Source organism: Zootoca vivipara, chromosome 15 (assembly GCF_963506605.1).
Source record: "Zootoca vivipara chromosome 15, rZooViv1.1, whole genome shotgun sequence".
Taxonomy (NCBI): Eukaryota; Metazoa; Chordata; class Lepidosauria; order Squamata; family Lacertidae; genus Zootoca; species Zootoca vivipara.
The window spans coordinates 27,532,256-27,557,926 of record NC_083290.1 but is presented as its reverse complement, the minus strand read 5'-3'; the positions used below and the strand labels follow the sequence as shown (position 1 = coordinate 27,557,926).

General features: G+C 44.0%; 2 protein-coding genes across 4 annotated transcripts; one reads left to right on the top strand and one right to left on the bottom strand.

The window, feature by feature from the left end:
- Positions 1–2,542: 2,542 nt before the first annotated feature.
- On the top strand, positions 2,543–21,755 carry LOC132593233 (ubiquitin carboxyl-terminal hydrolase 28-like). 3 transcript variants are annotated; one of them, XM_060283036.1, is made up of 16 exons: positions 2,543–3,138; positions 3,310–3,405; positions 4,387–4,551; positions 4,920–5,131; positions 6,109–6,179; positions 7,145–7,376; positions 9,163–9,354; positions 11,215–11,360; positions 11,521–11,709; positions 13,058–13,153; positions 14,694–14,872; positions 15,225–15,303; positions 16,558–16,637; positions 17,886–18,009; positions 18,735–18,930; positions 20,380–21,755. In XM_060283036.1, exons 1-16 carry the CDS (start codon positions 3,131–3,133, stop codon positions 20,553–20,555), a joined length of 2,241 nt encoding a protein of 746 aa, XP_060139019.1. In that variant the 5' UTR covers positions 2,543–3,130; the 3' UTR covers positions 20,556–21,755. The 3 variants fall into 3 exon arrangements, with proteins under 3 accessions (XP_060139019.1, XP_060139020.1, XP_060139021.1); XM_060283037.1 differs by lacking the exon at positions 11,521–11,709; XM_060283038.1 differs by lacking the exons at positions 11,521–11,709; positions 13,058–13,153.
- A 1,492-nt stretch (positions 21,756–23,247) lies between these two features.
- On the bottom strand, positions 23,248–24,217 carry LOC118096861 (claudin-22). Its single transcript, XM_035139169.2, has one exon. The coding sequence runs from the start codon at positions 24,173–24,175 to the stop codon at positions 23,486–23,488; it is 690 nt and encodes a 229-aa protein (XP_034995060.1). The 5' UTR covers positions 24,176–24,217; the 3' UTR covers positions 23,248–23,485.
- Between the last annotated feature and the right edge of the window lie 1,454 nt (positions 24,218–25,671).

Below are 25,671 nucleotides of genomic sequence, written 5' to 3'. Positions count from 1 at the left end.
TGGAGCAGATTTGGGGAGGGTGCAGAGGGAAGAGAGGTGAGGGGGAAATCCCACTGCACAAGTAGAAATCTTTGCTTTATCATTGACACTTTAGTTGGATAACACTCAACCGTTTTGGTATGCAATTTTGCCTAATATACACATTTCTGCAACACAGTGTTCCCAGTACTGTATAATGCATTTTTACATCATTTTCACTAATATGAATATTTTTATGCAAACCCTATATGCATTTTCATACACAAAGCTTGGCTAGAGAACTGCATTGCAAAATTCATCGAAGTGCAGACTTTGATGAATTTTGGTTCATGAATTGTTGCTCATTCTCACAGTGAATATCAGAGGAAGTGAGAGAGCAGCAGAGACCTGTTGCCTTCAAACTCTCCTTTGCTGGGTTCCTAGAGGCCTATGGTAGGATGTAGGAGGCTGGGCTAGATGGACCTGTGTTCTCATCCAGCTTCCGGTCCCTTCGGATAGTCACATATTGTGTGTGATGCAGGCCAGTCATTTAGACCAGCCTTCTGCAACCTCATGCCCTCCAGATGTTTTGGACTTCAGCGCCCATCATCCCTGACCACCATTGCCATGCTGGCTGGGGCTGATGGGAGTTATAGGCCAAAATATCTGGTGGGCACTCAATTGGGGAGGGCTGTTTTGGACCAAGAGTGAACGAACAGTGGCCTAACTGAGGTCATTTGCTGGACCTCCCAAGACTCGCTCTTGAGATTCTGAACCAGACTGTCCTCTGTTTAGATCTAGCCACTGCATGCATTTGCCAAGTAGCCCTAAATAAGCCACTTGTTTGTGGCCTCAATTGGGCACCTATGCTATGGTTGTAAGAGCACTGATGCAATAGGGGTGCCATCTGCCAAAAGATAGTCTCTGGATCTTCCAAAGTGCTGTGTAGAATATAATACTATAACTACCGCCATTGCATTCCTTCAAAAGATGCAACTTCATGGAGGCAGAAAGGAAACAGAAGATAGGGTGGCAATCTTTACTTATACCCCATGGTTCCCCCATCTCCTCATTTAATCCCCAGAACCTGTGAGGTAAGTAGGGCCAGTCACTGCCTCTCAGCTTAAGGTCACCCAGTGAGCTTCACTGCTGAACCTTGGCCTCCCAGGTCCCAGCCTGGTACTATCACTACACTGATTCTTCTGACTCCTTGTGAGAAGGAGGGGGGGAGGAATCTGCCTGCGAGAATGGACATCATCAATCTGAAGTGCAGGCATGCCTCATAACAACCTCCATAGGCATGGTCCTTCTAAGACTGTACAATAAAAATGGTTTGGTTTTGAAAGCTAATTTATCAGTGTAGATATTATTGCACAAATGGAGCCCTCCAGGTGTTGCCCAACCTCAACTGCCACCATTCCCAGCCAACATGGCCACAGTGGTCAGGGATGATGATGGGAGAGTCTAACAGGTTCCCATCCTTGGATTATGACTTCGATACCAATTCAGCTTAACAAAAAAACAAAAAACCCTATATCCCTGCTCCCCTCCTGCTCTGCTCAATGTCCAGCCTGATTAAGCAGAAATTTGCTTGCCATTTTGTGACATTTTGGTTTGTCACCATCAGGGTTTCCCAAACTTGGGTCTCTCCAGATAGGTTTGGACTACCATTCCCATCATCCTTGACCACTGGTCCTGCTAGATTGGGATCATGGGAGTCCAAAAACAGCTAGAGACCCAAGTTTGGGAAACCCTGGTCATAAGAAATGGATTTTCAAAAGAGAAACATGGTGGGTTTTAGGAGAAGAGCCACTGATCAGTGGTAGGACATCTGCTGTGCACACAGAAGGCCCCAGGTTCAATGCCTGGCATATCCATGTAGGACTGGTCGTACCCTCTGGCAGTGTGGACTCAACCAATGGTCTGACCTCTGTATAAGGCAGCTTCTTATGTTACGACAGCATTCAAGGCTAAGGAAAACCACCTCTCTCCCTCTGCTTAGGTTTTGGTGGGTTTCTCACTGAGAAACCTCATTCATCTAGTCTGCTGAAGGTTGGCATATATCCCCCTGGGTGACGGGGGCACCCCCTCATCCCTCTTGCTCCACCGCAGCACGGGATACAGGCACTTCTTGTGTTGCCAATCAGGACTTCTCCCCGTGGTGTTGCCTGCCAGCTCTCTCACCGCTGAAGGATTTCCAGGAACTTGGCATTTCATAATATGTGCGCCAGCGAGGATTACAGCAAGAACGGCTAGGAACACCACAAATCCGATTGGTGCAGAGTAGCTGGGTTTCCCTTCTCCCTCCTCCTCCTCCTCCTCCACCTTCTGGGCAGGGGTGTAGGAAAGCGGGGGCAGGGGGAGGGTCACCCCAGGTGCCGTCATGGAGGGGGGAGCGACAAATTATCAAGGAACAATTGAAAATGCCTGCTCCAAAGGTCTTATCTTAAAACACTAGGGATTATATAGCTACATATGAAATTTCATGCATATCAGTTAATATCTTGACCCTCCTCCATGAAAATAGCTGTTTACTTGGCCATTTTCCTATGTTGTGAAGGCTGAAATTTCAACGATATTTTTATCGTGCAAGCTTTGTCTAGCTCTAGATGCCAGAAGTCTATTAAAAGCTTAGAAGATGGAACCATTGGCAGGATATTTCCATCATGGATTTTAATATCAGCAGTTGGAAAACTCTTCTGCTCAGTGTCTATTTGAAACAGTTTCTGACTCGGCAGTTTTTAGTTGTGATTGTAAGGCTTGTTTGTGTTGCTCTGTAACCTTAAGCCTTTGTACACACCCAGCGACTTAAGGTGGGCTCAGCTTGGCTTTAAAATCAGTATTCAGAAATAGCCTATAACTAAATGTACAAAATAACATACATTGATCGCCCCTCCCCCCTGGGTATGGCATGTGGTGGATAGGTATGGTGAGATCTCTGGTATCTTACATATTTTCTGTAATTAAGTCCTGCTTGAAGCTGCTTAGATTTTTTTTTTTAAGAAGGTCTAGTATCCTCCTCCTGTCTTAAAACCTTTTTTCTGTGTTCCAGCGCTGGTTTACAAAACTTCCTCCCGTGTTGACTTTTGAACTTTCCCGTTTTGAGTTCAATCAGTCGCTTGGGCAGCCAGAGAAGATACACAACAAGCTAGAATTTCCACAGATAATTTATATGGACAGGTGAGATGTTAACTGGTATGCAAAAGCTCAGAGCATCAGGCTTTACCCTCAAGGCCTGCAAGAGTAATATTGGCATGACTGCATCAGTCTTCGTAATGATTCATGTGTACTTTTGAATGGGAGGATTGATGCTACTAAAAGAGACCACACAAAGAAGTGTTTGTCCTTTAGGTTCCTGTATGGTAACAAAAAGCTTGTTCAAGCCAAAAGAGAAGAGATCAAGAAACTGAAGGATCAGATAACGGTTCTACAACAGAAATTGGAAAGGTAGGTGGTCAGTTTTTCGAACTACAAAACTTCATGTTAACATATTCAGACTGTTATGTATGGTGGTCAGTCCATGATTAGAGCAGCAGTGTCAATAGCACCTTTCCCCACATGGAATTAATATGAACCCATTGGACTGGTGTTGTTGTTTTTCACTCAGTTTGGGATCTGTGAGAGCAATCTTGGCGGGAGCCTCCACATCTCTCCAGTCATTTCAATGATCTCTCAGATTGGCAAGGAAAAGCTTTCCCTCTATGACGTCTCCCTATTCTCCAGCCTGCAAAGGGTCACATGACTATATCTTGCTTCTGTCTAGCCACATTTATTGTAGCTGCTGGGTGATTCCAAAGCAAATTTCCTGAGGGGGGCAAGCTTTTATCCAGCATTGGACACACACACAAAGACATGGATTGAATGCTTGGCTATTAAGGTTCTCAGGCTGAGTAACAGTGGCTTGTAGTTGAGACAGAATAAGTTCCTTAACTGGTCCTGGGCATTCCACCATGAACCATAACTTTTACTGTATATTACTGTTGGGTAATATAGCCAAATAGCACGCTAACTGACACTGCTTGTTTTGGGGCCCATCTTACATTTAAGGTCAGAATAGCAAGTGGTCTCCATGCGTGTTGATGGACTTTTAGAAAGGCCTACAAATGGGCGCCTCTTCCTTCTTGGGTTATTATGCCTGACGTTACAGAATCCAACTCTCAGTGGTAGTTTATCATGTGGTTTTTCTTGGTAGTTAAAATTTAAATTAGATTTACAGTAGTCCTCAAAATGAGCTTGTGATTAACACTTGGGCATATACCAGATATTTAAAGGGAAAGCACAATTGGTCGCTAATGCTTCTTAAATATTGTAGCTTTGGTCCCATTAGAATAATTTAAGCTATACAGGGATTCAATAAACTTAATTGGTGTTTTTATAAAGTAAGGTATAAATAACATGCCATAATTCTCTTTGATTTATTCTCTTTAGGTACACAAGATACGGTTCTGGTGCCAGCCGCTTCCCTTTACCAGACATGCTGCAGTATGTTCTTGAATTTGCAGGTTCTAGGCTGCCCGGGGCTCCCCCCTGCACTCAAGACTTGACACCAGTAGCTGAATGCCAAATTTCAGAGACTCCTCCAATGCAAAGCAGGTAAAGAAATGATTTTCCTAAGATATCATCTGCAGCCTCACCTTGACTCCAGAAATCTTGGGATCCATTTATATATTCTTTCCATTTCCTTGCTTCCCATCTTTCCAATGAAGGACTTGGTTGAAAGCTGCGTAATGCCATTCTGTCAGAGGTTGGTTTTCCATTGGGGTTGATTTAAAACGAGAAAAATAAGATGTCAGCAATTCAAATTATTGTGACTTGATGTATGCTGTTTTGGGGGGGTCTTTGGCCAAAAAAGCATCATACTATAGCTCATTAGGTGGCTGCTGAGTACACTTCAGAGAAGTGTTGGTTTCTATTTGCTGGGAACTGTAGCATCGATTATCTGTCTGTCCTTCTCTTAATAGGGTGACAGTAACACAAGCTGAAAGTGCCAAGGTCGTAGCCTCTGCCCTAGCCACATCTCGCCAGGAACCAGCCAACGAACCCATCCAGTTTCCCAGGCTTCCTGTGAAGGTACCAGAAGGTCATGTCCCTCATGAGATCACAAAGGATGAAATAAGTCTTGTTGTGGCCTGCCTGCAACGATGGAGAGAAGAAGTTGAGCAGGACATAAAAGGTCTGTGCCCGGAGAGTGCCCACCCTATTACAGTGGTACCTTGGTTCCAGAACGGCTTAGTTGACAAACAAATTGGCTCCCGAACGCCGCAAACCTGGAAGTGTTCCGGTTTGCGAACGCTTTTCGGAAGCCGGATGCCCGTTTTGGCTGTCAGCATTGTTTCCGGGGCTAATCAGCCAATCAGAAGCCATGCCTTGGTTTTCGAATGTTTTGGAAATCGAATGGACTTCCAGAACGGATTGAGTTTGAGAACCAAGTTACCACTATATTGCGTTTGTTTTTTGTTTTTTAAATTGTAAGCTTTTAAACTGTATTTTAAATGGTCTTGGGGAGCTTATGGTGAAAGGTGGACAGAAATTATTATTAATAATAATTAGTATAACAACAACAACAACAACAAACAATTGGAGCTAGAGTCACTGACTTTCATTAGGTTTGTTCAGGGCTGTTCATTCTCTGCACCATACCAATGCAAAATAAAAAGTATCAAATTTCATGGAAACATGCTTATCCTAAATTCAGTTATTTAGCTTGCTTGCTTCATTGGAAGTTGAAAAGATTAGTAAGTGTTGGCATATTGTAGGATGCAGACTCTGAGCTGAGTCTCCACTGAGAGATTGAGGAGAATCAACAGAGTTGTACTTCTCCATTTTTCTTTTGAAAAAGGTCTAATCTTCTAGATAATCAGTTCCAAGAATGTCTGGAGTTGAGAGGCCCCTCCCTGTTAATCACTTCCCTAAGGAACGAGGCATTTGGGCTTAGAGTTATGAAAATCATCCAGGTCCAGGGAGAACTTTCAAAGAATGCTGCCTCCTTCAAGGCAGCAAGAAACTGCCTGTCATGCAGCAGTGCATGGATTTGAATGTGCGTTGTGCGTTGTTGCGGATATGGGTAGATACTTTTGTTGTCTGTGTCCTAGAAATGCTTAACAGTTAACGCAAGATCAAACATGAGTATTGAATTGTTTTGATTAACAGACCTGAATGCTTCTATTGCACTGCTTTCCCAATCTATTGACCAGATGTACTCAGATCCTTTGCTTCATCAGGTAGGATATTTTGACTTTTCGTTGAGATTGTTTTTCTGTCATTGTGCTAGCACTGGTACATGCAAGCAGTGTATGCTGTTAATTGAGTTCATTTACAATTTTCTTGAAAGCAATATCATCTTATTGGGAGATTGTGGGGGTATAACTGCTGTTGTTGAACCTAAAGTAATTCTCTGATCTGTCCACGTAAAACTAGTTTACTAAAGCCCAGCCTTTTCAAGCAGGCGTTTGGATTCTATATGATATCCTGCAAATAATGAAATTACCTTGCTGTGGAATGGGATTGCTAATGGGATTCATTAAAACTTGTTCTCGGACATAGACACTTTCCATTTTTCTACCTTACACTATTTCCTGTATCTGTTTCAGTGAGCTGTAGATGCTGTTATAAATATTAATAACTGGCAGAGTTGGTTCAGTTTTCTCTCCTTTCCCCCTTCAAAATACATTACTAGGACCATTCAGATACCTTACTGAAAGACAGAGCTGCTTCTTTCATGCTTAGAGGTGTTTCTGCCCTTTTCCTCCAGCACGTAATGAATCAAATGCTGGGTGTGTCCTGGATTATACAGTGTCTGCCTCTTGGCTCCTCGTCTTAAAAGGCTTGGGTTTCAAGATTCTGCCATCATATTAGTGGAGTTACGTTGTATAAACTTGTCTTCTCCCAATAAGTGGCTTGTACTCCTCTTTGTCAATCTGCCAAGTGTTTTCTGGGTAGTCGGGCTTTGACCCTAAAGTTCACGCTTGTCACAATGACTCTGAAGCACTGCTTTCTGCCAACTAAAGCCATATTGCTCCGGGAAGAAAAGAATCTGTCCCTCTCTGTGTGAAGCTAGGATTGTATGAATGGATAGTTCTTAACAGGCATAACAGCTGGGAATGTGCCTGGCTGAATCTGGCCTGAGGTCATGTTACTTCACCTGCTAAAAATAAGCCTGTTGTGTATGTGTGTGCATATTTTGCAGGTCCCTTACCACTTGCATGCTGTCTTGGTCCATGAAGGCCAGGCCAACGCTGGCCATTACTGGGCCTACATCTACAACCAGCCCCGAAAGAGCTGGCTCAAGTACAATGACATCTCTGTGACAGAGTCATCTTGGGAAGAACTGGAGAGGGACTCTTTTGGAGGTCTGAGGAACGCCAGTGCCTACTGCCTGATGTACATAAATAAAAAGCTGCCACACTTTGCTGCTGCTGGTAAGGACTTTGAAATGCTTACTTGTCTGAGTGACCTTGAGCTACTGGTTCTGTAAGCACTTTTCTGCAATGCACCCAGTCCCTGCTTGTGGCTCATGGTTGATTCTTGATTGCATGGGAAGCTCTGTAGGGACTTGGGGTTTGGGCTAAGTGATCTCTTCTAAGCAACTGTTTTTCTAGACGCATTTAGTTGTGTATAGAAATGGTACAGTAAAAAGGGTACAGTACTGGAGTGTAAGATGCCTAGCCTGCATTTAATGCTGTTTGAAATCACAAGAGAGAGGATGTCTTGACCTCCTTCTGCAGAGCAGGAGTGAGTGCTGAGTGATCCTGACTGGGCCAAAGTAACAGCCAACATCCATATGGGGACAGAGATGTTGGCTTAGCCCAGTACATGCTTCCTTCAGGTTGATGATATGCTCTATTCAGATACCTGTCTTCCGGAGCAGTCTAGAAAATTAGCTTGTGTAGGGTAAAGAGATGAACAAGTAAAGAGTATGCAGGCAAGCAGTTGACCATTGCCATCTCTCATGGCATCATTGCCTGACTCTTCCTCCTTTTCTCTGGAACACTAAAAAGACATCTAGTCCATTGGGGTTTGGGAAGTGGTGTGAAGCACACCTAAGCAGTCCAGCTGATCTCTCACCACCTCTTGCCGTCTTTGCCCTGAATGCTGGCAGTTGCAAACCATCATTGGGTGCCAGTTGGATTGAATTGAGGTATTTTATTTTCCCTACTTCCTACATGCATTCCCCATCTTTGCTCTAAGGAGCTCTGGGTGTCCTATATAGTGCTCATCCTTCCATTTTTAACCTCACAACAACCTTGTGAGAGAGGTTAGGCCGGGAGGGCTAGTGACTGGCCCGAGATCACCCAGTTGAGCTTCATGGTCCAGCTGGTTTATGAATCCTGGTCTCTCAGGTCCTACTTCTGACACTCTTTAATTACACTGGCTCTAAACCCCATACCAGTGGTGCGTGTTTGGGATAGAAGCAGCTTCAGTTTATTTGTATCTCCCATTCAGGATTGTTCTGGATCAAAAGGCAGCACAGAGGTCATCTTAATAAAGTTCCATTCAAACCCTTCCCCAATTTAAATGTAGTCGTGGGCCAGGATAAGCATAAGGGTTGATAAGAAGCTGAAGGAATCCTCCAGGCATCAATGGGTTGAGAGAGCAGAGGAGTAATAAATTAGGAGCTAATGGTTTGGGAGGAGTTGGGGCTTTCCTTGGGTCCCTTTGTCAAAGGCGGCTATGGGGTTGTGGCGCTCATCTCGCTTTCAGGCTGAGGGAGCCGGCGTTTGTCCACAGGCAGCTTTCTGGGTCATGTGGCCAGCATGATTAAACTGCTTCCGGCACAACGGAACACCATGACGGAAACCAGAGCGCACAGAAACACTGTTTACCTTCCTGCCGCAGCTGTACCTATTTATCTACTTACACTGGCATGCTTTCAAACTGTTAGGTTGGCAGGGACTGGGACAGCAACTGGAGCTCACTCCATCCCAGGGATTTGAACCGCAGTGCCACCCGCATCCCGTGGATTTGTAGCGCCCCCCCCCCATAGGGTGGTGTGTAAACCCAAATCCGTTTCTATAACTGTGCAACTTCTATCCAAGGTGCTCAGATAAGTATGGGTGACCCATAGTATTTATAAGCAAAGGTTTCACTGTAGGCTATTCTTTCACAAAGTGTTTTGGTTTAATAGTGAGCCCGACAAGTATTCAGAGGTAGGATGCAAGGGGCAGACAAGCACCAGCACCTTCTGGATATTTTCCCTTTGATTAGATTATGTTAATGGGCAGACCCAGAGAGAAGTGGAATCTCTGCCTCTGGAGCTCCAGCACTACATCCAAGAGGACAACTGGAGGCTTGAACAAGAGGTGGCAGAGTGGGAGGAGCAGTCGAGCAAGATGGCGCAGATGGATCAGTCATCACCAGCAGAGTCTCAGGACCTCTCTTCTTCTGACTTGGGACAAGGTGAGAAAAGCAGACAGTCTCTTTTTGTGCCTCTCCTAATGCTGGTTGATCAGCCCTCTGGCTTACTGGATTGTTGAGAGTGACGAGGCATTCCTGGTGCTTAAATTTCTATAAGAAGCCCTGTGTGGACTTTACCTCCCATATTGACTTGATCAAGCCCTGTGTGGACTTTACCTCCCATATTGACTTGATCTTGATATTGAGATGATCTTCAGAGGTTCTTCCAAAGCCCCTGCCATTTAGAGGTAATGCAGATTGCTTGCTATCAGTAGAATTCCCTCACTGTGGATGATCCTTGGCACCAGCCTTGTTATCTTTTCATTCTTCCAGATTTATTAATGCATTACTTCATCATCATCATCATCATCATCATCATCATCATCATCATCATAAACTTTATTGCACTGGCCAAAGGCCATGGCATCATTCACAAAGGGAACAAAGAGAAAAGCAGCAATAACCATAAAAAACCATAAAAACATCAGGCACTTCAGATACAATGAACCACGATCACTTCTCCTAAAAATTATTTGTTGCATACGATAGAATAGCAAGGGGTTCTCAGGTAGAATGTGCCAGCTTAAATGTCCGAAACACCTTTGCAATTGACCTCTATTTTATCTAGTTCTTTTCTCCTGATCTTCTTAGCTGCCAACGCATATAGTGCTACTTTAGAAGTTACAGTGGTACCTCGGGCTACAAACGCTTCAGGTTACAGACTCTGCTAACCCAGAAATAGTACCTCGGGTTAAGAACTTTGCTTCAGGATGAGAACAGAAATCTTGCTCTGGCGGCACGGCGGCAGCAGGAGGCCCCATTAGCTAAAGTGGTGCTTCAGGTTAAGAACAGTTTCAGGTTAAGAACAGACCTCCGGAACGAATTAAGTTCTTAACCAGAGGTACCACTGTACAAAGTCATCAGTATCACTCAGCAGCCATTTCACCCTTTCCACCCTGTTTGAGTGTGTTCCATTCGTGAGCAGGGGTTTTATAAATTGGTCTCTTGGTTCTATATATAGTGGGCATTGCAATAAATAGTGGTACAAGTCCTCTATGCAAGGTTGCCCACACAGACAAAGAATCTCCTTGTACTGTACTTTGCCATACCGACCATCCACCACCGCCGAGGGCATCGATTGGAATCGTAATTCTGTAGAAGCAATTCTTAGTACGGCAAGTGGGAGCTTTGTCAAATAACTAGCTCGGATGTGCTCCGTTTTGATAAGTGGGAACCATGGTGAACTTTTGTTAGAGGCAATCGTGGTTAAATCCCTTTCTGCATCGGACCTGAAGAGACAATCTCTTAAGTGCTTCTTATCCATCTTCATGATCACCTGAAGATCTTGTAATTGATGATGATGATGATGATGATGATGATGATGATGATGAAGAGGAGTTTGGATTTGATATCCCGCTTTATCACTACCCTGAGGAGTCTCAAAGCGGCTAACATTCTCCTTTCCCTTCCTCCCCCACAACAAACACTCTGTGAGGTGAGTGGGGCTGAGAGACTTCAGAGCAGTGTGACTAGCCCAAGGTTACCCAGCAGCTGCATGTGGAGGAGCGGAGACGCGAACCCGGTTCCCTAGATTACGAGTCCACCGCTCTTAACCACTACACCACACTGGGTCAAGAGGCGTTGGATGGCATTACTTATAAGACCCAGGCTGCTGTTTTTGTCCCATTCATTGGAAGCATTGCTCAATAGGTAGAATATAAATCTTTGCCCTCCCACACTAGCTGTAGCTCAGGGCCAGGCACGACCCAGGTTCTAACATTTTGTCTAGTTCTCGTGTTTTTCTAAATGTCTTGCTGGACGTAGAGAGTAAATAGTAGACTACGCTTATTTTTCTCTCCTCAGAACTATCTTCTTCCTCCAGCTCTGAACGGGTGGCACATTCCCACTCCTCCGAACATGCCATGATTGCCAAGGAACAGACGGCTCAAGCCATTGCCAAGGCAGCTGATGCATATGAGAAGGCTGGTGGATTGGCAGCTCTTAACAAGGTGAAAATAGCAATGGTTGGGCTTCCGGACCTTTGTAGCCACCCTTGTCCATGCCTCTGCTCCCTGCCTCCTCTCGCTTGAACCTTTTTTTGCTTTTCTGGTCTGCCTTTCATTTCTCTTTCTGATTTCTTTCTGTTTTCTTATCTCTGTGTGGCAACAGTCAAAGGAGGCAGAACCAGTGCAGCACCTCCCAGAAGAAGCAGCAAACCCCACCATTCAGGCAGAAGAGCCACAGGATGCTAAGGGGATGGAGTTTTCTGCCCCACCTAGCTCACAGATCACTGAAGTGGATATCCCCAGTGTGGGAAAGATTCTAGTTAGATCAGATGCAGATGGATATAATGAAGAGGTACACAGCTATGTGTCTGTGTGTCTTTTTTGTAGCAAGCAAAAATGTTGGGGATGAGCATCTTTCATTCAGAGGCACTGCGAACTAGGGAAGATGCCAAGCACTGCCCTCGCAGGCTGCATCTTCCCCATTTCAGACGAGTTGTGCTTGGAAGTAAACATTCCAGAGCTGTCTCTCAAACCTTCCAAACGATGGTGCTTAGAATTGCAGGCTTTCCCACCAGTGTTTGGTGTCTTTGACACGAGAGTACTCCCCAAGGTTGCTCACTTAAAAATAAAAATACTAAAGCTGTTTTTACCTCTGCTGAGGTCTTTTTGCCATCCAAGGCTGCAGATGGTGAAGCCACATAACATTCTGAAAATGTGGCAGCAGTCCTAGTCCTAAATTTTGACTGCTCCTATGCACGGAAGCAATCCTGACAGCACCATAATGTTTGTCTCTCGATTGAATGGACAGTATGTTTGAGGGCTGGGGGTTTTCAGCATGTGAGTGAGGACTGGTAGGTTAAGTAAGCCAGTTGCTAGCAACCTGCTATGGAGTAGGTGGACCTGCACATGATGCCACTGTCATCCCATGCAGGAAATGGGGATGGGTCAGGACTTGGGTGATGTATCTGCATCCCTGTAAAGGTAAAGGGACCCCTGACTATTATTTCCAGTCGTGACCGACTCTGGGGTTGTGGCGCTCATCTCGCGTTATTGGCCGAGGGAGCCGGCGTACAGCTTCCAGGTCATGTGGCCAGCATGACAAAACCAATTCTGGCGAACCAGAACAGCACACGGAAACGCCGTTTACCTTCCCACCATAGCGGTTCCTATTTATCTACTTGCACTTTGACATGCTTTCGAACTGCTAGGTTGGCAGGAGCTGGGACCTAGCAACGGGAGCTCACCCCGTTGCGGGGATTCGAACCGCCAACCTTCTGATAGGCAAGCCCTAGGCTCTGTGGTTTAACCCACAGCGCCACCCACGTCCCCCTGCATCCCCTTAATTGCCCTTAATTCCTGCTCATCTTTCATTAGACCCTCTCAATGCATATGTGGACGCTTAAGTCATAGTCAGTGGAAGGGCACAAAGTTGAGGTGTGTCTACAAATGTGTGAACAAATCAAAGTAACTTAATAATCATGAAGGGCAGTCTTCAACTGGTTGCTTCCATGACCATACTGGTTGGGGCTGATGGGAGTTGCAGTTCAGAATTTAAACATTTGGAAGGCCCCAGGTATGGAAGAAGGTAGAACCCTGACTCTGGACTCTGCATGTCTTAGCTCTACCTGTTCCAACTCTTTCATCGTGTAGCATTTTTCATTTTTCCTCTCTCTGTCTTTCTTTTTTCTTCTTTCTGTCAGATGATGCTCAGTCCTGCCATGCAAGGTGTGATCCTGGCTATTGCTAAAGCCCGTCAAACCTTTGATCGGGATGGGTCTGAAGCAGGGCTAGTTAAGGTACTATTGTACACATGTGCCTTTTGGCAGTGGAGAAATGCAATGAAACATTGGCTATGGATGCCACGTGGCTGTTCCCTACTTCATTTTTCTGCCCTGCGATGTCTTGATTGCAGAGATTTGTTCTGTCACGAGAGGTTGATATCCTGTGAAGTTATTTGCTCCCCCATCCACTTTGAGGAAGCAGGTCTTCACTGATTTTTGAAATGTCTCCTCCCAGGAGTCTTTTTAATATCTATCCTCCACTGAGATAACAAGATTGCTGATGCTCTTAAAGCATAAACTTTTCACTCTGAGTAGAAGTTTATTGGCTGCACCCCAAAGTGCAGTTCCCTCCGCTACTGCTATTGGATATATATATTGGATATATCTATTGCAAGGTGTGGACTTCTCATGACCAAGGGAAGCAATGGACTGGCTTGTGAAGCTTCTTTCTAGTCCTGGAGAGGGTGGCATCCTGATTTTCATTCATTCATCCTTCCTCTACATAAGGAGGGCTTCTCCCTGTCATTAGAAAACTTAGAACCTAGAGATAACCATTTATCCTATTCTGCTTTTTCCCCTGCTTAGGGGTATTGTTAGGGGTTAGGGTGGGGCAGGGATTACTGCTTTTATTGATACTATTTTTGTGTATTTATTTTAGATCTTATGATTTATGTGCAAATTGTTTAATTTGGTTGTACTTTTTGATGTTTTATTTATTGTTTATGACTACTTTTGTTACATTTGTAATTATGCGGGGGGGGGGGGTTTACATGTTGTAAGCCACCTTGAGTGGCTTTAACCTTGAAAAGGCAGCATATAAATAAAACGATGCATGTATGTATATTGTTAAGAAATCTTTTGTCTGGTATTCATTGAGCCTGTTTCTCAGCTGTAGAAGTCTCCAAATGTAGACTCATGTTTCTAGCTCAGGTTCTGGACATCTCAAGAAATCTTGCTGTCTCAAAGTGGATAGGTGGAAATTGCCCATCTTTCAGGAAATCCTCTGAATGATTGGTGAAGGCCAACGCGCTGGTAATTTTCTTAGTAGCCCTGCAGCCTTCCGGAAACAGCCCAAAGTGCCAACTGCCGTCAGAAGCAAAACTTGCATTATATTATTATTATTATTATTATTATTATTATTATTATTTATTAATGTTTATTGAGTTTATATACCGTCTTATACCTGGAGGTCTCAGGGCGGTTCACAGAAAAGATCACAACAATTATAGAGATCAGTTTGTTCCTGTTGTTGTTGGAGTTGTGCGCTAAATAAAATCCTCGGTATTGCTGCACTAGATCATATGTCACTAGCTTTTGCATACTAGTTCCAAGCAGATACTTTGACATGGTTGGAGCAAGGCCTCATGACGGTCATCTGCAGAGCAAGGAAGACCTTGCAGTTGCTTGGTTTCATAGGACTTTAATTTCAGCACATCCAGCTTAAGTTGGTCACGAGCAGCTTATTGATAAGAATGTCCCTCAAAGTCTAGGAATTGCTTGCATTGTGGATTCATAATTGTCAGACTGATATTGTTCCAATTCTTGGCTTTATTAGGCATTCCATGAAGAATACTCCAGGCTGTACTCGCTGTCAACAGAGACTCCAACACCACAAAATGACCCCCGGCTTCAGCACGTCCTAGTTTACTTCCTGCAGAACAATGCGCCAAAGCAAGTGGTGGAACGGACTCTTCTGGAGCAGTTTGCAGACAAAAACCTCAGCTATGATGAAAGGTTTGTTCAGAACATGTAAGCTGTAATGAATAAAGGAAGGACACAGAATTGCTTTGAAAGTGCTATATGGGGGCTTTGTTTGGTAGGAATGGTGTTCAGTGACTTTGGTAGTACTGATCAGTATTAGATGGTTAAAGAGATTTTTATTGTTCTGTTTTAGTTCTCCGTTTCTAACTTGCATTTCCCCCTCAGTGGGCCAAGAAGGCAGCTCTCAGCAAGTCAGCGCTGCTTGCACCTCTGAAATATATAGATGTAATATCAAAACAAGCTAAATCTAAGAGATGTGTCAGTTGACATTCTCTTGACTTTTGGGTGTCACTTCACTAAGCTTTCTCCTCCTTTCTGTGAACAGATCAATTAGCATTATGAAGGTAGCTCGAGCTAAGTTGAAAGAGATTGGTCCTGATGAGGTGGACATGGAAGAGTATAAGGTAAGGAGCCTTAGCCCTAAAGTTTTAGGTCTGGTTTATATATTTGTGTCAAAGCTGCAGCCTAATTGTTAGGTGAGCAAACGCTACTCTTGTGACCAAAAACGTATAATCGGTTTCCTTCAGATAAATGGTGATCACTTAGTTTCTTCAGAGTTGTGTTTTGAGGGTTACTTGCTCTGCCTGAGATGTCTATATTTCCTCTAGCCCTGTCCCGTATCCTGGATAAAATCTGTTTCATTCCACACATAAACAGTAGCAGAAATAAGAGTGCCCTATCCTCCCCCCCCCAAAAAAAAAATCCCATTTAGATATTATGGTAAATTTAGCAGCATTCTGTTCATCCATTTTTAGTAGAAACGTGTCTACAGCATTTTTTAAACGTCTGGCTTGCTGAGACACTACAGAGTGTTTCAAGCGCTCCCTTTGCTGTCTTGTAGAGATCCTGCTTCACATTCACTTCAGGATTCATCTGAATCCAGCGCACAGCCTTACTGCATATACCCAAAATGAGGGTGAAGTGCATAATAGGCATCTTGTAATTAGTAAGTGGGCTATGATTCCTGCCTCTCTCCACCTGGCCTAGGGCAGGGCCTGACAGGCTTCATAAGCACTGCTGCTGCTGCTGCCCAGCAAGGACTGGGGTATTTTGGGGGAAGTATTTTTATACGGAAATTGTTCAGTTTGGTTATGTAGTCTTGATGTGTTTTATTTACTTTCATGATTATTTTGCTATGTTTGTAACTGTAAATCTTTTCATATTGTAAGCCGCCTTGAGCGTTGTTTTAACTGTGGAAAGGCGGCATACAAATAAAATGATGATGGTGATTACCGTATTTTTTTCGTGTATTAGACAAGGTTTTTTGACTCAAAAATCATGTGCAAAAACGGGTCGTCCTACACACAGATAGTGGCATGGGGGGGGGGAGAAGTGGCGCACCCGCCCGCCTGCCGGTTGGCAGGAGCACAACTTCCCCTGATGCCGCTGCACGCGGGAAACAATCTAGGGAGTATTTCCTACCCACAGCTGCATGGGGGGGGGGGAGAAGCTCAACAACTTTGAGCCATCTCCCCTCGTTTTCTTGAAGTTGAGTCCCAAAAAATAGGGGGGAGTCTTATACATGGGAGCATCTTATAGAAGGAAAAATACCCAAAAGCAACAAGAGAAAAGGAGCAATGTGAGAAAAGCCAGGTGTGAATAAAGTGGGACTTACTGAACCAGTAATGGATTGTGACCATTTTCTTTTTCTGGCACAGAAATGGCACGAAGACTACAGTTTGTTTCGCAAAGTATCTATTTACCTCTTAACAGGCTTGGAACTGTATCAGAATAAACAGTAAGTTTGTGTAAATTGCTTCCACACACAAAGGTTGTGGTGAAGATTTGGAGGGTAGCTGAGGATTGGTAGATGTATTCTTAGACCCATTACAGAAGGTTGAAGTCTGTGGTGGTGCATCATAGCAAGTAGAAATTAGGGATGACTTGAGTGGGGAAGTACTACTTTTCCACTGTTTATAATCATAATCATAATCATAATTTATTATTTATACCCCGCCCATCCCCGGGCGGCTTCCAGCAAAATATTAAAATACATGATGTTGCCACTTCTGCATCTGTATCTTTTCATAAACACTTTGGCTCAAAAGGTTTCATTTTGTCTGCAAACTCGGACAAGCCTTCTTCTAATGGATACATGAGTGTCCATAGTTTATACATAAGGATGGTGAAGAAGGGTGGTGCTAGAATGCTTGTGGTAATTCCTCATGCACTGAGGGGAGAGCAGGAACTTCTGAACAGGGTACAGTTGTGTTCCTGTGAATTTTGGTAAATGTGCTAGTTTGTGGGCCAGCTCTTACTAGGCAGCTGTCCTCCTACAGAGTGGTGCATGGGCTACACTGGGGAAATGTTCCTAGCTCATTTAAGCAAAGCATCCCTTCCCAGTTATTTGTATTCCAGCAGGGCTTATTTTCTGAACACAGGGAAGTAGTTAGCAGATGGGTGTAGCCCATCATTTTTAGGGGTACTCTCACTTTGACTTAAGAAAATCACCATTTTATAGTTCAGATCAGGAGAAAATAAATACAGTAAATGGACAAAAGTACAAAGAACATGCATTACCTCATATTACACAGCTCACAGTAACTTCCACATTGGCATGAGGTTGTACGCACTAATATCTTCCCGATTCCTCTGCTAGATTCCAACTCCTACTTCACGCATTAAAACGCTCGCTTCCTTCTGAGACTCAAGAAACACAGTGACAGGAATTGAGGCTGCCATCGGGGGGTAGTAGCGGAACTGGCGGTTCACCATGTTATTCAACAGAACTGACAATTCACCATGCTAGAGAAGAAACTAAAAAAAAATTTAAAAATTAGTTTCTTCCATTAGATTCACAAAATGTTTACGGGTATGCGTTACCCCAGGGTACCCCCCAGAAAAAACAAACACTGAGTATAGCCATGTGTCCCAAGCAAGTATAAGAACTATGAATGGCTGCTGTATTTTGCAGTAAATGTTTGCTTCCACAACCTGTTTTAATTCCGAAGATTGCAACTCTCACCCTCTTTCCTGTTCTTATAAGGTACTATGAAGCTCTGACCTATCTGGTGTATGCCTATCAGAGCAATCTGACCTTGCGGAGGAAGGGAGCCAACAGAGGCGCCAATGCATCTTTAATTGCTCTGTACAGAAGGAAATGTCTCTTGGTTGGTATTAACCCCTTCTCCCCTCCCACCTCTTATATGGGTGCTGCTTTCTCCACCCCTTCACGTATTCACTTTATAGTATGCTAAGGGACGCGGGTGGCACTGTAGTCTAAACCACTGAGCCTCTTGGGCTTGCCGATGAAATGGTCAACAGTTCGAATTCCTGCAACAGGGTGAGCTCCCGTTGCTCTGTCCCAGCTCCTGCCAACCTAGCAGTTTGAAAGCACACCAGTGCAATTAGCTAAATAGGTACCGCTGTGGCGGGAAGGTAAACAGCGTTTCTGTGCATTCTGGTTTCCATCACGGTGTTCTGTTGCACCAGAAGCAGTTTAGTCCTGCTGGTCACATGACCCGGAACGCTGACTGTGGACAAATGCTGGCTCCCTCGGCCTGAAAGTGAAATGAGCACCGCAACCCCATAGTTGCCTTTGACTGGACTTAACAGCCATGGGGTCCTTTACCTTTATAGTGTGCTCTATCTCTTGGTTCCTGAATGGATTAGTGAAAACCTCTCTCAGGTTGGGGCACTTTGCAGGGAGGGGAATATCTGGCAGATGTTTGGGCTCTTTTTTGCCATGTCAATGTAAAAATAAGCAAATAAAAACCCCTAAATGTTCAGCTGCACTCTAAAACTTGCCACAGGAAGCATTGCGGAAAGTGACACACACCAGGCTGAGCTGTTGCCAAAGACCCATAAATGTGTTTCTCATATTGCTTTGCCACAGAAGTTGAACGATGCTGCAGCAGCTCTCTTTGAAAGTAGCAATGAGTTGAGTGTGGATGAAGGTGTGAACATCTTGAACGAGCTGATCATACCCTGCATGCACCTCATCATCAACAATGATACCTCAAAGGATGACCTGGATGCTGTTGAGATCATGAGAAATCGTTGGTGTGCTTACCTGGGAAAGGACATGAATGGTAAGAAGGGGGTCCTGGACCTCTTACTCTGTACCGCTATCATCCTATCTCTCGCCTAGTATTGCTAGTCTTTGTGTACCTTTTGACTGTTTTTCTAAAGACTGTCAGAAAAATGCCCTAGCACAATTAAGATAAGCCACAACATTTGCATTTTGCTTAGCCCTAAAGCCAAGGTGGCAAACGTGTCCCTCCAGATGTCGGGTGGACTACAGCTCCTATCATCTGGCCATTGGCCATGCTGGCTGAGGTTGATGGGAGTTGGAGTTCAACAGCATCTGGTGGGCTACAGCATCTAAAGTTTACTTGAGAGACTGCCTTCTTGAATTACTAGATCTTTGTGTTCAAAATATGGGATTTGATTCTTTCATTTCCCCTCTTGTTCGCAAGTAGAAGTAACACCTGCCTCTCAACAGTCATACTTGTATGGGGCATTCCAGTTATAGCAGCTTGCTGTGTACACCCAGCAGCATTCTCCTGGCGTGAGGAATGATAGAAAATGTTTTGTTGTTGCCAGAAATTTCTTGTACATGTTGCATCTGTACCTGGCACATCCTGTGATCAGAGGTACACACTGATCAGAAAACTTATTTTTAAATGTTCACGTGGCATGACAGTCTTTACCCCAGAGATTCCGGGGGCAGGGGGCAGAATGGAGTAGGAAGAGGCAACTATGTGAGAGGATATTGTTGTTGTTGTTGTTGTTGTTGTTGTTGTTGTTGTTGTTAAACATATTGTGAATTAAAATAAGCACACATGGCCTGGAAGTTAATCTATTGTGCATTTTTCTTTGCTAGATTTTAATAAATTGGTTAAACTTTGTTCGCTTCAGCCAGCAGGGGGTGTCAGGAAGAAGTATTGGTCCTAAAATACTGTTTCAAAATAGACAATAGCTCTGGTTTCTGCAGTTGAGTTTTCATGTGTTCTGCTTTCATGAACTTGTGCAAAAGCTTTTTCACATCTGCAATGAAGAGGTAATTCAGACTTGCAGGTAGTTGCTTGCGGTGAGAAATACTTCCTTTTAGACAAGTGGCTTATCTCACCAGTACCACCTTGTAAAATGCAGGTGGTTGTGAATTGGGTACAACTTAAAAGGTATCTCTTACTGTGCACTGAGAATGAGGTGCTGTTGTAAGTGTTTGCAAGTTGGGTTTGTAGACATCCGTGATGTCTGCAACACTGTCTTCACCAGTGTTTATGGGAAGTGCTTGGTGAAGTTGGCAATAAGAGCCCTATTTTAACTTGTAAGTGCCATTATGTTGCTTTGAAGGAGTGGGAGAAGGGGGATATGATTGAGGGAACTTCCAGATTTACGTACAGATGCAGTGGTTCTGCATTCCAGAGTTTTTCTGCATCTTCTTACATTTCACAATCTTAGTTTCTTCAAGATGTCAAAGCATAGATTTGTTGCTATTGGGTGGTTGTTGTTATTAGGCTCTTCTTGTCTTACAGAGGACCTGCAACTAAAACTGAGTGAATTCCTACCCCGCCTGCTAGATGGTTCCTCCGAGGGCATCGTTCTGAAAGAACCGCCCAAGATCCGCCCCAATTCTCCCTACGATCTCTGCAGCCGATTTGCAGCTGTCATGGAATCCATTCACGGGGCCTCGACTGTCACTGTCAAATAAAAACTGCCGACTGTACTGTATTAAGCTCTGGAGACCACGTGCCCACCAGCGTGTGGCATCCAGCTGCCGACCACCTTTTGGAATGGAGCAAGGAAGAGAGATGCTACGTTGAGACAATCCACATTCAGACCTAACCAAAACTGTGCTTAGAAAAGGGCTAAATGGGACATGACATGGGCAGGCACTAAGTCAGAACATATCTTGAGGTTTCACTGTTTTACGTTGCCTATAACTGCGTTTGCCTTGGCTTCCTACAAGAACACGGTAGGAAGACTTTTATTTTTTTAAACGGAAATTTTAAACACAGCATATTGTACATATATACTTCTGTTGTGCTCAATTCTTATGGAGTATGCAGTGGTTTGATATGCTCATTGTGAGCATTCCATGCACACTCTGTTATATTTTGAATGCACTTGCCACATATGTTGGGCTATTCATGTGTCCTAATGCCAGCAGTATGTTATCAGTGCTGATAGCTGTTGTGCTGTCACTACATATGACTGAGCCAACACAAGGGGGTGCATTTAAAGCACAATGGGGAGCATGTAACCTGGAGCCTGTTTAAACTGGACCTCAGCGACATCAAAGCAGGACTGATTCAGGGAATAAGCCAGACAGTCGTAGGTAATTTTAAGAGCAATAATTCACATTCACCTTTTTCGTGTAAAATGGGAGCCTATCAATTGAGGCCCTTCCCATCAGGTATCTCCTGATGTGGCGGTAACAGAAGAACCTGGTAGCCTGGGTTGTACAAAATACAGGCATTCATGCACACTGCATTTGTGTGTGTTGGCAACTCAAAACACAGTTGATGCCATCAGGAGAAATGGTGATGGTGGCAATATTTTACAGTTGCTACAGAATTGCAGAAGTCATTCCAGGACAAGAATAGAGATGCAAAACAAAACCCATAAGGAAACTGCTTTCTCTGACCTCCCAAAGCATATCTCTTTTATTACCAATCACTGAATTTTCATTACCAGGCTAGTATTGGCAGTGACAAGGGCTCTGAAGTCAGGAATAATAAACCTTTCTAAAAAGATACAGCTTAACTGGCAAAGTCTACTGCCAATATTTTAAAGCAATCTTTGTTTTACTGGAATACATTGGCAATCGGGATGTAAATGGAAATACATATTTGATAAGCCTTTTTCTGTTTTAATTAAATGTGCAATAAAGAATTTTACCCTATTTAAATTTCTAGTGGATTGCTTTGTTTCTTTTGAGTGTCTAGACCAGGGGTCAGCAAACTTTTTCAGCAGGGGCCCGGTCCACTGTCCCTCAGACCTTGTGGGGAGCTGGACTATATTTTGGGGTGGGGGGAGGGAGAATGAATTCCTATGCCCCACAAATTACCCTGAGATGCATTTTAAATTAAAGGACACATTCTACTCATGTAAAAGCACACAGATTCCCAGACCGTCTGCAGGCCAGATTTAGGTGATTGGGCCGGATCCGGGCCCCGGGCCTTAGTTTGCCTACCCATGGTCTAGACTTTATCTTTCTCCTTTTCTCAACTGTGTTTGAACACTGGGAGTGTTTGCTGTTGGAGAATTTTTGCAAAGATCACCACTGGAATAGCCATTTAACATGACTTAGTCTGCATCCTACTTGCCTTGGTGCTAAGATTAATTGCTCCACCACTTCCAGTGGTGTTGTGCCTCATTATTTAGCCTGTGATGCTGATCCTTGGTTAATCTAAAACACTGACTGGTTAGTTTGGGGTGGACTGCTGTGCACATAGGCTGGGCCCCTATTATTACATAGGTGTAAGGCTCCTGGGGAAAACGTTGCTTGCCTTTACTTTTGACATTTTAGATTTGGGTGTTGCCAGTAGGGTTGCCAGACTCAACAGAGGACAGGACTTCTGTGCCTTTAATTGCCCCGCTCTCTTTTGAGTCTGGAAACCTTAAAGAGAAACCAGCAGACCCTTTGTTTAATTTCCAAGCAAAGGGTCTGCTGGTTTCTCTTTAAGGTTTCCAGACTCAAAAGAGAGCAGGGCAATTAAAGGAGCTTCTGTCAAAACAACTGCTGTGCTCAATGTACTCATCTCACCTGCTACCTGCTTCAGTGCACAGGTAGGTTGAACAGTAAAGAGATCATCTTCATTCAACACCTACCATATGGATCCTAGGTTGCAAGCCTTTGCCTACTTGCAATGGAGTAAGACCCATTGAGCTGGGGTGGGCTTCTAAGCAGACCAGACACCACCAATAATGAGACTGTAATTCGTAAGGTATTTTTCCCTATGCTTCATGCTTCTGTTTGAGAAGTGTCCATTTAGCCATTTCCCCTGAAACCCTATTACTGTATTGTCTCAAAAGACAGAGATTTCTGATGCATGTGAAAAGCAAACAAACGGTTCAATATTTTTTTTTTACACTGCAATTAAGTACTCCTTAAAAGGTCTGACAATGCCTGTTGAATAAAACTTGATAGCTTGCTATTGACATTGGATATCATAACTACAGCCAGTCTCCTTGACAAAAATTCTTTCCAGTGAAGGGGTAGGTCATTAAACGGCCACTTTCCTGATTGTTTGGAGGAAAAATTAGTCTTGGACAGGAAAGAACGGGGATTCTAATCCTGTATCCATTCCCCCTGTCCCCATCTTAATATATTAATAATACTCTAGTAAATTTTGAAGGAAAACAATTTATTTCTATGCATTCATGTTTAAGTTCCCACATTGCAGTCATTGAGATGGGTATCCCTGTTGCCACTGAAAATGCCGCACAACATGGTATGACACATGTAAGTACAGAATGTTTGCTTTCCCAAGCATATTTTTCAGGCAAAAAGTGCTCCATAAAGAATGCTTGGAAGGATCCTAGACAATAACCCAGTTTCCAGCCAGTCAGTTATAAGCCATTCTGGCCATCTCAAATTGTTCTCATGAAACCTTTAAAGAGACTTTAGTAGGCAGCTCAGATTACAAGGTCTGCATTTTTAGGTGGCAAGTACTGATGATGACTTTGTAACCTGGGGTCCTTTCGCACCTCTGGCTTACGGTGGACAGCAAACTGCTTGGACTTTGTTTGGGTTTGTAGGAAACAAGCTGAGCAGATCAGAAGAAACCCACCTAGTATGAGGAAAAACCCAGCAAACCAGCCCAAGAATAATGCTTCACCAAATTCCCACCTTGGGACAATCTCTGGCACAGTTTCATCCCAGAATTCTCGCACTATGTTGTAGGCAACCCAGGAGACTGGCACGAGGGTTGCCATTCCAGAAATGCAGAAGAGAATTCCTCCGGCGATTCCGAGGCGTTTTTTCAGTCCAAGGTTTTGTTCCCTTATCTTCAGACAGTTCAACCCCAAAATAGAAATAGAGAGGGCAAGGAATCCCAGTCCATTTGAGAGAACCATTACAATCCTAGAGATTCTGAACTCCAAAGGGAGGGTTAAGAGAGAGCCATAGCTTTTGCACTCCATTATGTTTTCATCTTGAATGACGCAGGCATGCCAAAGTCCTGTGTTCCAGGTCTCCAATTCGTTCAATTCCAAGTTGAGGTTCTTCCAAAAAGGTATGAAAGTTGTAACACAAGAGGAGGCCCAGCCGAAGAGCGAGATAATTAATCCCCCCAATTGGCCTATAGTACTGCAGTGCCAAGCCATATTTGGACTGGACTCCCGACTGGCATACAAAACTGCCTTTGAATGTTCTCTATTCCAGATGAGCTTGATTCTTGCAGCAGAAGTTCCGATAGAGCTACGGTGTCATCAATATGCTCTAGGTTTCAATGGAGCCCATCTGAATTGGTGCTAGTTTTTTTAAAAGAACAGTGGAGGAGGAGCTGAAGAGAATACCACTCATTCCAAGGTGTGGCCAAGCTTTTCACATCTGGTTGGTTTTGCCTTTATCTGAAAAACAAAACAAAAAACAAATCCTAATTCAACTTAATTCATGTGCAAGGCAGAAATGTCAACGTTAATTGAATCGATGCAATCGACCAAGTTCCTTTTCAGCATGCGAAGAAGCACAGATGAGGCTGATGGAGCAACTTCTTCAAACAGATTCACCGAAACGTGGCACAAAGATAACTGTAAGCTTTGCAGTTTGTCTAGCTTCCTGTAGCATGAAATCCCACTATGCAGGTGTTCATTTCCACACACCCTTCTGGGTTCAGAAACACTTTGTGCAGTACCGCCTCTGCAGAATTACCATATTATGGGCCGAGCATGTTTATCTTTTCACCAATTAGCCCGGGGGGGGGGGGGGACTTAACTCATATTTTGCTCGCCTCTTCAAGTTAGCTGGAACTGATGGTCTCTGTTACACCAAATGCTTCAATATCCAGAAGCTCTGGCTAGGAAAGGAGGGAGGTGACTGTAGAAGGAAAGGGGAAACATGGATGGGAGATGAGTTGATCTGGATAATGGGGGAGGAAGAAGGAAACAAACCAGTGTCTCTCTGTCCCGTGAGAAGTTCCAAACCATAGCTGGCAACGGTAGAAGACCAACATCTACCAACAAGCCCTTGGGCTGAGGAAATGTTTCTTTAAAATGCGCTTTGAAAGGTTCTCTTGAGTAGTACTTGAGCCTCTTTTCCCCATTGCAGAGGGTGGAGTATTCATGATTTCTCAGATTTCCCCCCAAAACCTGGCCATTCTCCAGATACTGAGTAAATACACAAAGCTCAGAGAAAACAGCTGTGTATAGATTGTGATTATACTTAAGGATCCAAGAGTCCATTCAGGGGTCAGAGGTGACAGGCCCAGTTTGCTCAAGGAGCAGCTTACGGAGGTCGCTTGCTGGAGAACTTTTGCAATCGGTATAATGCACATAATGCCACCTGTCTTTTCAAGTAGCTTCTTGGGGCCTGTGCACTAGTTAATAAATGGAAAGGATGTTGGAAACAGTCCGTTCAAGGTGGGAGCAATCAAGTGCAACCTTCCCTGCTTCTGTGTGGGACTGTGTACGCACACAGTGAACTCTTTTTAAGTTTATAAACTGCTAACTTTTTTTTAATGAGGAGGGAACTAAATATAGAATAATTTTGCTTCCTGGGTTGCAATATCAGTTCTTCTGCATGCTATTAGCCAAATGCTGACAAAACCGCAATCCAATAATCGGTCAACTCATCTCCTAAACCAGCCTTCCACAGCCAGGTC

Bases quoted from the DNA above. Each gene is read 5' to 3' on its own strand.
- LOC132593233 (XM_060283036.1), top strand. The intron at 3,406-4,386 runs GTAGGTGGTCAG...TATTCTCTTTAG, and splicing joins CTACAACAGAAATTGGAAAG to GTACACAAGATACGGTTCTG. The intron at 13,154-14,693 runs GTACTATTGTAC...TGGCTTTATTAG, and splicing joins CTGAAGCAGGGCTAGTTAAG to GCATTCCATGAAGAATACTC.
- LOC118096861 (XM_035139169.2), bottom strand. From the start codon at position 24,175: ATGGCTTGGCACTGCAGTACTATAGGCCAATTGGGGGGATTAATTATC.